Genomic DNA, 14,092 nt, shown 5'->3' on the forward strand with positions numbered 1-14,092 from the left:
TACCCCTTCATCAACTTAGCTTCCTCTTTTTATTCTCCTCCATTGACGTTGAGGTTTTAGTTTTTGTTCTTCTTCTCCTGAACTATTGATAACCCACGTTTTTTTCTTCTTTAAAAAAAAAAAAGAAATTAGTTTAGAGTTTTATTCTCATATAGTTTTTAAGTTTCAAAATATTACACTTTTATAAATTTTGAGCTTGATTTTAATTTAGTATTTCTTTCAAAATATTGTAAAATTTACCTTTAAAATTTGAGTTTTTGTTTTAATTTGGTCTCTAGTTTTCAAGATTTGTAGTTTTTAACTTTGTTTTTTTACTAAATACTCATTTTTCATCGTTCATATTAATGCATATTAATTAATTCTAAATTAAAAGAATTATATGTAATTAAGTTTTACTATTTTTTCATCACAATATTTTAAAATTAATTTTAATTGATTAGTAGATATTAGCGTCAAAGACTTGTGAGTAATTAATGAAAAACTAAATTAAAATTGTTAATCTTGAAATCTAATGATCAAATCGAAACAAAACTCCAATTTTTTTGATAAAATGGTAACATTTTGCCAGACTAAATTGAAATCAAACTAAAAGATTAAAGGTTAAAATACCATTTTGGTCCCTATTCTTTGAAATTTGTTCAATTTTAGTGTATGTATTTTCAAATGTCCAATTTTAGTTTATGTACTCTTTAATTTTAAATTTAGCTTCTCTCAAAGTTAATTTTTAATCAAAATTGATTAAACAACCATAATAAATTTTATACAAAGAAACACAATATGTAAATATGTTTTCAAAATTTATAATGAAAGTGTTAATAAAAAATAAAAAGTAATGATAAAAATCTAATTAAACTAATAGTAGAAACTAAATTTAAGATTTTTGAAAGTGCATGGAATAAAAATAAATATTTAAAAGTACGTAGATAAAAATTGAAGATGACATCTTAGCTAAATGTAAATTATCATTCTGAAATCAAAAAACAGCCAGTGAAAACTAAACACGTGGACTATTTTCCCCCTCTATTGTCCTCTTTCTTTCATCATAATAATCTCTTGTGGTCCTCTTTCACTTAAGATTCTTGCGAGACCTTACAAAATACAACACCTGGTGTTCACTCTCAAGATCAAAATGATCGTCGGAAAAGAGAAAACGCCGATGGAGCAAGACAACGCCGTCGCTACTACCGTCGAGAGTGAGAGCCAAAACAAAGCGAGACTAGCCATTGTTGAGCTTGCTAACATGATCAGCGTTCCGATGTCCCTCAACGCCATAGTCCACCTCAACGTCGCCGACGCCATCTGGCAAGCAGGTTCCAACTCTCCGCTCTCCGCCTCCGAGATCCTCACACGTGTAGTTCCGTCCGGCGGAGACGCCGATAATCTCGAGCGCATCTTACGTATGCTCACTAGCTACGGTGTTTTCGAGGAACATCTCAGCCCTAACTCATCTAACCGCAGGTATTCCCTCACCGACGTCGGAAAAACTCTTGTCACCGATTCCGATGGCCTCTCCTACGCGCCGTACGTGCTTCAGCATCATCAGGTGCGTGCTTGACACGTATTTGAGATTTCTGTTACAACAGATCTGTTTCCGTTCGTTTCTGATTCTGAATGAAATCATCGTGATTTTGATTTACAGGACGCGCTTATGAGAGCGTGGCCTAGAGTACACGAGGCTGCGATTGATCCGACGACGGAGCCGTTCGTTAGAGCGAACGGCGAACCGGCGTACAGTTACTATGGGAAGAAGGCAGAGATGAACGAATTGATGCAGAGAGCGATGGCCGGCGTATCGGTACCGTTCATGAAAGCTGTATTGGACGGCTACGATGGCTTCGAAGGAGTTGAGAAATTGGTCGACGTCGGTGGAAGTGCCGGCGATTGCTTGCGGATGATTTTACAGAAACATCCTCCCATTAAGGAAGGGATCAACTTCGATCTGCCGGAGGTGGTTGCTAGGGCTCCGAGCATCCCCGGTGAGCCTTCTTTTTCATCGTTCCTGTAATTAATGAACGTCCTTAATTGTGATTATAAAGTTTTATTTTTATTTACTTAATCTCTTTACCTGTCATTACTTAGCTTTAAATTAATTAGCCTATTTAGTTGTCATTAGTAGTGCTTCATTTTAATTTTATCAAGTTTGAAGATGAGAATAGGAGTGAACTTTTCTAATGGATAAGGTAATAATTGATACTAACCTTTTAAAATAGAGTATCTTGAATCGTTCTTCCTTTCCTAAACATTTGATTTTTAAAATTTAAAGTAAGGTTTTTGGTTTTTGTTTCGAAAATTAAGATCACTATTTCTACATTTTAAGTCTCTTCATTTATTATTTATTTTTATTAATAGTTTAAAAAATTAAATCAAAATTTCAAAACTAAAAAAAATAATTTTTAGAAACTTACTTTTGTTTTTGAAATTTAACTAAAAATTACCATAGTATGAAATGGAACGAAATTAGGTAATTTTAAAATATAAAAATAAAATAAAAACATTACTTAGCACCTAAATTTATGAAAATTAAATTTTTGATTTCTAGAAACTACAACTTTATTTGTTTTATTTCCACCTTTTCACTAATATTTTTAAAAAATAAACTTAAAAAGGAGAAAAGTTTCAAAAACTTGTTTTTATTTTTAGAATTTAACCAACAATTTAAATATCTTTAGTAGAATTTAAGAGAAAAATAATTTTTTTATTTTTATAATTTTTTTAAAGAAAGTGAAAATCATAGTAAAAATAAAAAATAAGGATAAATTAAAAAAATTAAAAATTAAAACCCCTACCATTATCAATGGTGAATTTGTAATATCAAAAAAGAAAAAAAAAAAAAAAAAAAGAGGTTTTAACGGTGTTATAAAATGACAGGGGTGAGTCACGTTGGAGGAGATATGTTCAAGTCCATCCCGACTGGTGATGCTATTTTCATGAAGGTACGAACGTAGCCTTTGGCCTTTGCTTTTCCATTTTTTGTGGTGAGGAGAGAAAAAAATATCTTTTCGTTTAATCCTCTCACGTGATCCCCTTTCACTTCTGATTGACGTGTCGCTCCCTAATCCTCGTATGTGGGGACCGCCGGTTCACCCACCCAAGGCCCCACAAATCTGTGGGAAAAGTCATGAAATTAATAAAGTATGAAAGGTATTTCGCACTATCTTCCTACGTTATTCTCTCATTACTAAAAAGCATTATCGAAGAATTTATCATATGAAAAATTATGATTGAACAATATAATAAGATATATAATAATAAGTATCGCTCATGATGTACTTAAGTATTTTTCAACCTAAAGACCACTTACAATAATGGCAAAACGTAATATAAAAATTAAGCCTTTAGTCCAACAATTCTAAATTTGTAAAAATTAAAATATTAACAAGTTAGCCAATTAAAATATTTGAACATCCAAAATGCTCCATAAAAGGTTAAAATGCTTACTTGTTTATTGAACGATGCACTTGGAATGTTGATTGATGTTAGGTATATTATTGCACTCATGTTTTACTTCAAGTATTTACTAACTCATGTCTTTTAACTAATTTATTGTTGGTACACTTGAATTATCATGCTTGTAAAATGAAACACACATGTTTTTACTTCAAAATAAGTTATTGATTGAATGCTGATTGTTATAAGATATATTGTTGAGGTATATGGAATATTGATTGTTGTTAGATATACTACTAATTATTTCAAATATTTATTGATTGATACATGATACACTCATGTCTTAGATATGATATACTACCAATACACTTCAAATATATCATGTTCATAAAATGAAACAGTTGAGAATTATTGTTTATTTGTGTTTATATATATGTGTGTGATATGCCACGAATGAGAGCATACATGATGAAGAGAATCATAGGATAATTAGTATGTTTTTGTTAATATTTAATTTAGTTCTTAATTTAAATTAATTAGTGTTTAATTAATATTTTATAGTTAATTAGTTAATTATGTTATTTTCTTGTAAGGCTATAAATAATCTGTCAAAGATGTATTTATCAAGTATATCTTTACAAGAAACTGTACAAGGGTATAAATACTGTATAAAAAACCTAAGAATAGAGCCTAACCAAATTAACCAAATCCTAAAGACCTAGTATACATGAGACTTAGTATACACTCACACCCTCCCTCAAACTCAAGGTGGTAAGGTAGGAATCAACTTGAGTTTGTTAAGTAGTTGGAGAAAACGACCAGGAGGCAAAGCTTTGGTGAGAATGTCAGCGGGTTGATCAGCAGTGGAAACAAAGCATAACATCAAAGTTTCGCTCAGGAGATGATGACAAACAAAGTGAATTATTCTCAATATGCTTGGTGCATTCATGAAAACATCATTGTGAGGAATCTGAATGGCATTACGATTGTCACAGTGAAGTATAGTGGTAGACGACTGAGGGACTCCCATATCAGCAAGAAGTCAACGAAGCCACAAGAGTTTTGACGTAGCATCAGCCAGAGCACGATATTCAGACTCCGTACTAGAATGGGAAAGCACTCTGTTTCTTACTGTACCAAGAAATGAGAGAATCACCAAGGTAGAAACAATAAGCGGAGGTAGAACGCCGGTCAGTAGGATCACCAGCCTAATCAGCATCAGAATAGTCGGATAAAACTAGGGAAGACTAGGAAGAAAACTAAAGTCCATGCCCCAAAGTACCTTTGACATAACGAAGGATAAGAAGAACAACAGTAAAATGAATGGTCCGAGGGGTAGCCATGAACTGACTAATAATGTGGACAACATATGTAATGTCAGGACAGGTGATTTTCAGATAAATAAAACTATCGACAAGCTAACGATAGAAACTGACATCCTCAAGTGGAATTCCATCAAATGGAGTCAAGCGAACATTAGGATCGAGTGATATTGGAGCTATAACAGAGTCAGTAATACCGGAGCACAGTAAAAGATTTGAGGCATACTTTACTTAAGACGGCGAATAACTAGTAGAGTCAATAACATTTCAAGGCCAAGAAAGTAACTGAGTGAACCTAAGTCCTTCATCTCAAAGTGTTCGCCAAGATAGCGTTGTAGATCAGACATAGCTTGAGGATCATCTCCAATAATAATCATATCAACAACATACAGGAGAAGAAGAACAATACCATGAGTTTTTTGCCACGTAAATAGTGTCATGTCATGAGAACTTGACGTATATCCAAGCTGAATGATAGTGAAACTAAAAGTTGCAAACTAAGCTCAAGGAGCTTGCTTCAAACCATACAATGCTTTTCGGAGGAGGCATACTTTTCTGGGATGGACAGAAGACACCTAGAGGCGGTTACATATATACTTCCTCAGATAAGGCCCCATTAAGGAAGGTGTTCTTGACATCCATTTGAAAAAGTGGTCACTGTTTAGCTATAGCAACTGCTAAGAGACACCGAACAGATGTCATTCGTGCCACAGGTTCCAAGGTCTCTTCGTAATCGATCCCATACTCATGAAAATATCTTTGCTACCAACCGAGCTTTATAACGCTCAACAGAACTGTCAGAGTGAGTTTTGATCTTGTAGACCCACTTGCAACCAATGGGTTTCTTTCCGAGGGGGAAATCAACATAGTCCCATGTATGCATTTTATCAAGAGCTTGAAGTTATTCTTTCGTAGCTTGTTGCCACAGAGGATTAGTATTTTCCTCACGAAGGAGGTAGGTTCAACCAAGGAACTGATTATAGAAAAATAGTAAAAATCTTGAAAATGAGTAGGGAGTACCCTTACCCTAGTGGAGCGTCGAACAAAAGAGGCAGGATCATGAACAGGTCCAGATTCCACAAATGGGATAGATGGCTGATCAAGGTCAATAGAGACAGGCATAGACTGTTCAAGCTCAGAATCATTAGAAGATGTAGAAGAAGGGAAAAGATCAAATAAACCGTGAAAATCATAGGGAAGAGGACTCAAGAGAGAATCATGAAAGGTTGATAGACTAGAGAACATAATGTGCTCCCAAAAAATGATATGGTGGGAAATGCGCAATATATTAGAGAGAGGGTCCCAACAACGAAAACCTTTGTGTTCAGTTCCATAGCCAAGAAAGCAACAGAGATGGGCACGTGGTTCTAATTTGGTATGTTCATGAGGGTGAAGAAGTACAAAATATGCACAACCAAAGACCTTGAGGTTTGAGTAATCGGGAGAAGTACCATATAAGCGTTCAAATGAAGAAACATTTTGAAGAACAGATGAAGGAAGACGATTGATTATGTAGACAGAGGTAAGAAGGGTTTCACCTTAAAACTTTATAGAACAAAAGACAAACAGATGTTGGGCCCAGACAGGGTCTAAGATGTGACGATGTTTTTGCTCCGCTCATCCATTCTGTTGAGAGGTATGAGGACAAGAGCACCGAACAAGAGTGCTTTGCTGGGTGAGAAAGGAAAGAAGCATGGATTCCTTATATTTCAAGGCATTATTTGTACGTAGAACTTTGATTGGGCGAGAAAACTGAGTGTGAACCATGTTAGCAAAATTAATATATATTTAAGGCAGGGAAGTGCAGTGTTTAAGGAAATATATCTAGGTAAACCGAGAGTAATCATCAATAAATAAAATAAAGTAGCAATACCCATTGATAGTGGAAATAGAAGCGGGGTCCCCAAATATCAGAGTGAATTAAGTCAAAAGAACTATTGCTTATAAAACTAGACTGTGAAAAAGACAATGCGGGTTGTTTTGCAAGTTTGCAATTCAAACAGTCAAAAGATACAAATTTGGAGATATTATTCAAATTATGACTAGAGATTAAATGACGGAGTTTTTCGGAAGAAGCATGACCGTGACGGAGGTGCCACTCATAGATAGTAGAGTCAGTGACAAGGGCAGAAAGAGAACAAACAGGAAGTCGAAGAGATGTGAGCTTAAACAATTTTCCTACTTTGTGTAGGATTGTATCAACAGTAGTAGAAGCACAAGGATCATCTAAGCACCCAAATTCACTAATTTTGGCAATATATAAAGTATGCTTTTGTAGAAACAAGTGAGTTTCAAGACATAACTCTTGTAGAACTTCTTCAAAGCTCCTTCACCAGCTACTATCTTCTCCAAATCTTGTTGTAGACCACCCTAAGATCTTTTCCACTATTCTCTTGGTGCTCTAGATTAAGTTGTGAGACTTAAAACAAGCTTGAATCAAGGGTAGAAGGAGAAATGCTCACTGCAGAAAATCAGTTGAAGAATTCTTTCTTCAGTTGATTGCATGCCCGATTTTCACTCTAATCTTTTCATTATATTGCAGATCAACGTGCAAAGAAAAGAGTTGCATGAGTTGCAGCTCATGCTTGGAGAAGACAAGGCAAAGATATTGCTTCATGTACGAGCTACTTCAAAAGATGGATAATGGAAAATCGTCATTTTCCATTTAAGTGTTTTGTTTTCTTTTCCTTTTCAATTTTATCTTAAAAAATTAAAATTTGATTTTATTAAATCTATTTTGATTTTAAAATAAAAAATTTAAATTAATTTCATAAATTAATTATTAAATAAAACTTAATTAATTTAATATCAAATATTAAATTAATTTTAACACATATCCATCTTTATATATTTTAATCATAATTTAAATATATATAATTTGTCTATTCTATTTAATTCTAAAATTAAACATATACTTATATCTCATATAATTATTAATTCCCTTAATTCTAATTTGAACGTTTCAAATTAACTTATCACACTATTATAGAGCTAGTCTGTTACGAGCTAGTAGGGGGACTTCGCAGACCTACAGATCATGGGTTCCAACGATCCGAGATTAATTGGCTAAACTCATTAGACCAAATTAATTTCATTCGTTAACTTAAATGGGTCATTCCACTAAAGCCCATAGTTGCACTTCCCTCACTGTAGATATATTATGTCCATATGATTTAACCATAATCAACAAGTTGATCCTTCATAGGTTGTTCGTAATAACAGCTGGGTCAAATATCTGTTTTACCCCCGAGATTACATCTTATTTCTCAAGTCCCTACTAATCCTTTAATGACCAACTGGTTTGTGATCCAATCATTAAACCAAATTCTCTCAGCCCAGCGAGAGGTTGAGGCCCATTGTTCAAGACCTGGATTCAGTACTTGAGAGAGCAACCTTTCTCCTATCCCTAAATCGGGTAGGTGTGAACTCCGTCTTGCACCCTATGTCCTCAGCTATCTATCCGGTCTTACCCATGAAATGAGAGTCTTATTGAGCTGGCGCTGTTGAGCCAATCCTCAACTATGAAAATCTAAGGGCAATCTCGAATAAACATGAATTCATAGTTAGCTCAGGATTAAGATCGAGTTACCTATTTCATCTAGGTGAAATAGTCAGTCTTAAACAATAAACAACGTTATAAAGTAAGAGTGACTTATTTCTTGGTCTTAATCTTATGCAAACTCATTACATAGGACGCCCCCACTCCTCATGTCATAACATGTACGAATTAGGATCACATCGTATGTAGCACTTTATAACTCTTTGTAACAACTACAGAGTAGCCGCATCCAATGGTGTTACCAGAATAAAGTACCCAACCTCATTCATGTACCATAGATCATTTTGACTATTTACTCGAACCTGATCCACTCTTATATCTCCACAGAAAGTTCAAGTACTCATACAATAGTCATGGGTCTTATTTTGTTGGATTTAGACTTTCATATAATTTATGAGATCAATAACAAGTATATTGATAATAGAAAATGTTTATTACAAACTGCGAGATTTTAGGACATAAAACCCAAACACTTTGCAACCCGTACCAATCGTCTTTCTGGACTGTGGATCCTGAACCTGACACCCAGTAGAAGAAAAAGACACAGTTAAACCAAGGTTACATAATTGCCCGATGGAGACAAGATTAAAGGACAAATTTGGAACACAATAAGTATTGGAAAGCTGCAATAGGGAAGTGTCAACAGAGCCAACATGGGATATAGTCATACAATTACCATCAGTAGCATAAAATGAGAGGAAAAAAATTTGGTAGGAGTAGGTACAAACAAAAGAGAAAAATTAGACGTCATATGGTTGCAACAAGCGGAATCAAGAAGCTATCTATTACCTGGGGAGACCGCAATTACGAAGGAATTGGATGAAATCACCTGTTTAAGCAAGTCTTGTAAGTCACTCATTTGAAAAGTAGATGAGGAAGGTTCAGAGACAGTAGAAGAGGTAACATCAATAGTAGAGGCAGAGTCAGGATTAGGTGTAAAAGATCGAGACTTGGAGGTATATCCTAGTGGTCGAGGTGGTCTTGTAGGATAGTTGTCCAGAATATGATCTCTCTTGTGATAGTATCTGCACTTGACTTTTGAATAGTCAGCAAACTTATGCCCAGTGAGCTTACAGATTTTACAAAAGAAAGCTCAAGAAGTACCATGCATATGAGTGCTGGCGAGTACAACCTCCAATTGCCCGGAAGAAGTGATGTCAAGACGTTTTTCTTCAAATGGAATTTCCTGAATTGTTGCATCTAGAGACGGAAGGGGATTACGGTGGAGCAAAGCAACACGGATCAACGCATATTCTAGACGAAGTCATATAAGAACCTTAATAAGGAAAATGTAATCAGTACTAATTTTAGCTTGATCCAATTGTGTCCAGACTGGCTGAAGTGTAGCCAAGTAGTCATTAACAGATTGCCTCATCTTCTGAGTAAGATTAATCAGAGTGCTTGCAGTTGATAGTAGTGAGCTAAGCCAATGGACTGAAACCGGGTAGATAGGAAATCCCATAAACTCTTGGCATCATTAAATACATCAAACCGAACGTGAGACCGGTATAGATATATTTCCGATCCAAGTGATGTTGATGGTTTTTACTATCCCAATCCTTTAATCATTCAACAAATCTAGTATCTTCCTCAGTGGATATCTTGACTGGCTAGGGAATATCACGAATGAAAATTCGCCATAATTTACACCTGATTAGGAAACTCTTCATTTGATGGATCCAAGTAATGTAATTTGTCCCATCAAGAATAGTACTAATGAGACGAAATACATGATCATTTTCCATGTGGCTTGGCAGCTTGGAAGGAGAAGAAAACCAGGGACAACAAGGGAGGCTTGGTAACTTGGCGACTTGGATGAAGGGATCAAAGGTCGAGTTTGGATCGGGAATCAGGGATCGAGTTTGATCGAGGATCGAGNTCGAGGATCGAGTTCTGGACTGAGAATCGGGGGTCGAGTTCTGGATCGAGAATCAGGGATTGAGGATCGAGTTCTGGACCGGGGATCGGGGGTTGAGTTCTAGATCGGGAATCGAGGATTGAGTTTTGTACTGGATCGAGTTTTGGACCGGATCGAGTTCTGGATCGGGAATCAGGGATCGAGTTCGATCAAGTTTTGGATCGGGGATTAGAAGGCCGAGTTCTGCATAGTGGGGATAGAGGATTGTGTTTTTCATAGAGGCTATAGGATCGAGGATCAAGTTTTTCACAGTGGGGATCAAGGGTCGAGTTTATCACAGTGGCTTCGGACAGGGGATCTGGGTGGTTCTTCTTCACGCCAGAGAGGGGTTATGAGTGGTTCGATGACCGGACGACAACGATGATAGAGAACAAAAGGAAGAAGAAACTAACTAGCAAGACTCTGATACCATGTGAACGATATATTTATCAAGTATATCTTTACAAGGAACTGTACAGGGAGTATAAATATTGTATGAATACCGTAAGAATAAAGTCTAACCAAATTAACCAAATCCTAAAGACTTTTCAAAGGAGACCTAGTATACATGAGACTTAGTATACACTCACACAATCAATTTGGCATAAATATTTTTTAGCTACATCAATACCTAATAAAACGAGGAAAATAACCCATTAGAAATATTTAAGGAAGCAGTGGAGTTTCTATCGTCTGACAAGTGAAATATTAATTTCCAAAACAACATTACAATCAAATTGGAAAAATAAAATATAACAAAAAGATCAAATAGGAAAGTGAATGGAATGAAAAGTTCTTATAAAAAAGGAATCTGAACCAGTATTTTATCTAGGAACAATTTTGAAATATCGAACAAATGAAATATCAAGAGTCAAAATTTTGTCATATTTGTAAAATTTCAAACATAAAAGACATGGTCGCAAAAATCCGTTCTTAAATTCACACCCATTACAATTTACAAATCCCTTAAAAATAACTCAATTATTCATTTAATTTTTTTTATGCAAGTTCTTATTTAAAGAAATAATTGTTGATATCAACAATTTTATTAAATATTCATAAGTGGCGTTTGTGAATTGAGTTGGATTGAGTTAAACACTTTTTCCACCAAATCCAATTGTATGAATTGTAAGTTTCTTCCATGTAAGCAATCCTTATTAAACAATGAACTCAACCAACTCAACCATAAAATATTTGGGTTGAGTTAGCATAAGGTTACTTTAGTCATTTAATTAAATTTTTGTTAAAAAAAAAAGTAAGATATTAATACATAAAAAATTTATTTAATTATTTTGAGATATTGAATTAAAATTAGCAAAACTTCTTTCTAAAGTGCTATTTTTTTTTAAAAAAATAATTATTGGTGAATAAACAATCCAAAATTACTATTAAATTAAGTAAAATTAAAACAAATATACATACACATAATTATATCTTAAGTAAAAAAAACATAATTAAAATTAATAATAAGTCCCAAGTTAGTTTAAACTTATGTATTAATCTAATCCATATAAAAATTTTAATTTATTTGAATTTAATACAATATAAATGAGTTAACAGTGCAATCTAAATTGTATAGGTTAGAGTATCCTTCACGTTATCGATTTATTAACTCGTCTAAAATCGATCGATATATCCGTAAAATTAAAATTTCTTACTTGGAATTTTCCCTTTTCTATCAATTGCAGCTCAAATTCTAAATAAAATTCATGAATATAATTAATGACTAAAAAACAAATGTATTGAAAGTACATACAAAACCAAAACAAACGAAGCTTAAATTAGATGGAAAAGTTTTGATCCTGAGATTATTGTGATTTTGGCAGTGGGTTTTATCTACGTGGACGGACGATGAATGCAAAATTATATTGGAGAATTGCTGCAAGTCTCTTCCGGCGGGAGGAAAATTGATCGCCTGTGAGCCGACATTGCCGGAGAAGACGGATGACAGTCATCGGACACGTGCTCTTTTGGCCAACGACGTATTCATTATGACCATTTACAAGGCCAAAAGTAAGCAACGAACTGAAGAGCAGTTCCGACAACTCGGCCTCTCCGCTGGCTTCTCCGCCCTCCGACCATTCCATATCGATTATTTCTACTGTCTGTTGGAATTTCAAAAGTGAAGGTTTTACAACTTTTTCTTTTTTCTTTTTTCTTTTTTTGGCATGAATTTATCTTACTGTTTTCAATGACATTTGAAGAGATTTAGACTCATATACAATTTAATTGTAGTATTTTAATTGTTCTTCCAATTGGAAGTTTTTTTTTCCCCATTTTTGAAGAATTTGGCATTATAATTGTGAAAGGGTGGCTGTTTAGTAAAACAAATATGGGAGTGAGAGAATATAGTTCAATCTTTAATGTAAAGCTTTGATAAAACAAACAAAAAAAAAATGTAGGTGTTGTTAAACTAGAAATTTTGGACCAATCACAAATTGTCATATCTTAGATTAATGACGAAATTCTAAATCATCAAATTTGAAATCAATTAGGAGGTGACACGTGTCCCAAATTGAAGGTGAAGACAAATTTTGATGACGTCACGTGGTTTCATAATGACAATTGAATTGGATAAAATTAACTTGGTCCAATTTAATATTATTATTATTTGGGTTAAAATCTCTAAACCAAAAAATATGTTGAATTTGATTCAGATGTCAAATCAAACTCAAATCCGATTAATTGGGCTCAAAAGTCATACTCATGGATCAAAAGCCCAAATCCAACTAATTGGGCATAAGAGTCAAACCCATGGTTCAACCAAATCCAAGCCCATGAAGCCACCTGAGAACTCTATAAATAGAGAAATTGGGTTAGCAATTCTACATTCAGAAAGTCTAGAGAGAATTAATTAACAAGCATAAGACTCCCAACACTAAAGACTTTCTTCCAAGACTTCTACTTCAAGAACGTTTGGTGCCTTACTTGAATCGAGAGAGAATCAGAGGATTAAGTACTAGAGATCGAACCACATCGCATCAAATCAACATCAACGTCAACATCAACACCAACTCAAGTTCAACTCCACGAAACAAGTTTCTCTGGAAGCCTCGTGCAAGCACCAATTATCCAAGAAGATCAACAAGCCCAAAGGCTGGTCGTCCAAGAAGATCATCAAACCCAAAAGTCGATCATCCAAGAAGATCAACAAGTTGAAGACCGATCGTCCAAGAAGATCAATAAGCCTAAAGGCCGATCATCCAAGAAGATCATCAAGTCCAAAGGCCGGTCATCCAAGAAGATCAACAAGTCAATTGTCCAAGAATATCAACAAGCCCAAAGGTCGATCATCCAAGAAGATCAACAAGTCCAAAGGTTGATCGTCCAAGAAGATCATCAAGCCCAAAGGTCGATCATCTACGAAGATCAACAAGTCCAAAGACCGATCATCCAAGAAGATCAAGAAGTTCGAAAGCTGATCATTCAAGAAGATCAACCAGCTTAAAGACTATAGTTTATTTTGAAAGCATTAGAATATTATGTATTAGAGAATGCATTCACTTTCCACAAAATTAATACAAATACAAAGTTCAAGTTCCACGAAATAAATTTCTCTTGAAATCTCGTGCGAACAGGTGCCTTTCATATCAATACAAAAAGATATATAATTAAGGTTAAGAACATTTTTTATGCCACATGAGTTTAATGAGACTTGAACTATCAACTTAGAATCTTTAAGATTTGAAATTCAGTTCTCCCATCCTCACGTAAGGAAAAAAACACTTTTGATCCTTAATTTTATTAAGTAACTATTTTGTCTATACTATTTTTAGGAACAACTAGTATAAATTAAATTAAAATTTTCTAAAAAGGAAAAATAAATATAGAACAACAAATATAGAACGGTGGTTATCTTTTTTAAAAGCAGTGAATTGCATAGAAAAAATATTAATGGTCTCTTTATGGTCTCTTTTGTAGAGGTGT

The 14,092-nt window shown here is 34.4% G+C and overlaps 1 protein-coding gene across 1 annotated transcript; it reads left to right on the forward strand.

The window, feature by feature from the left end:
* The first annotated feature begins 1,067 nt into the window (after window positions 1-1,067).
* Window positions 1,068-12,441, forward strand: LOC120091687 (nicotinate N-methyltransferase 1). The gene is made up of 4 exons (XM_039049797.1): window positions 1,068-1,543; window positions 1,640-1,976; window positions 2,869-2,933; window positions 11,992-12,441. Exons 1-4 carry the CDS (start codon window positions 1,130-1,132, stop codon window positions 12,289-12,291), a joined length of 1,116 nt encoding a protein of 371 aa, XP_038905725.1. The 5' UTR covers window positions 1,068-1,129; the 3' UTR covers window positions 12,292-12,441.
* Window positions 12,442-14,092: the final 1,651 nt, after the last annotated feature.

This window comes from Benincasa hispida, chromosome 11 (assembly GCF_009727055.1).
Source record: "Benincasa hispida cultivar B227 chromosome 11, ASM972705v1, whole genome shotgun sequence".
Taxonomy (NCBI): Eukaryota; Viridiplantae; Streptophyta; class Magnoliopsida; order Cucurbitales; family Cucurbitaceae; genus Benincasa; species Benincasa hispida.

What these genes read in the sequence shown, in the direction of transcription:
- LOC120091687 (XM_039049797.1), top strand. Translation starts at nt 1,130, where the DNA reads ATGATCGTCGGAAAAGAGAAAACGCCGATGGAGCAAGACAACGCCGTC. An exon ending in ACGTGCTTCAGCATCATCAG is followed by an intron (nt 1,544 to 1,639) that starts GTGCGTGCTTGA and finishes TTTGATTTACAG; the next exon opens with GACGCGCTTATGAGAGCGTG. An exon ending in GTGATGCTATTTTCATGAAG is followed by an intron (nt 2,934 to 11,991) that starts GTACGAACGTAG and finishes TGATTTTGGCAG; the next exon opens with TGGGTTTTATCTACGTGGAC.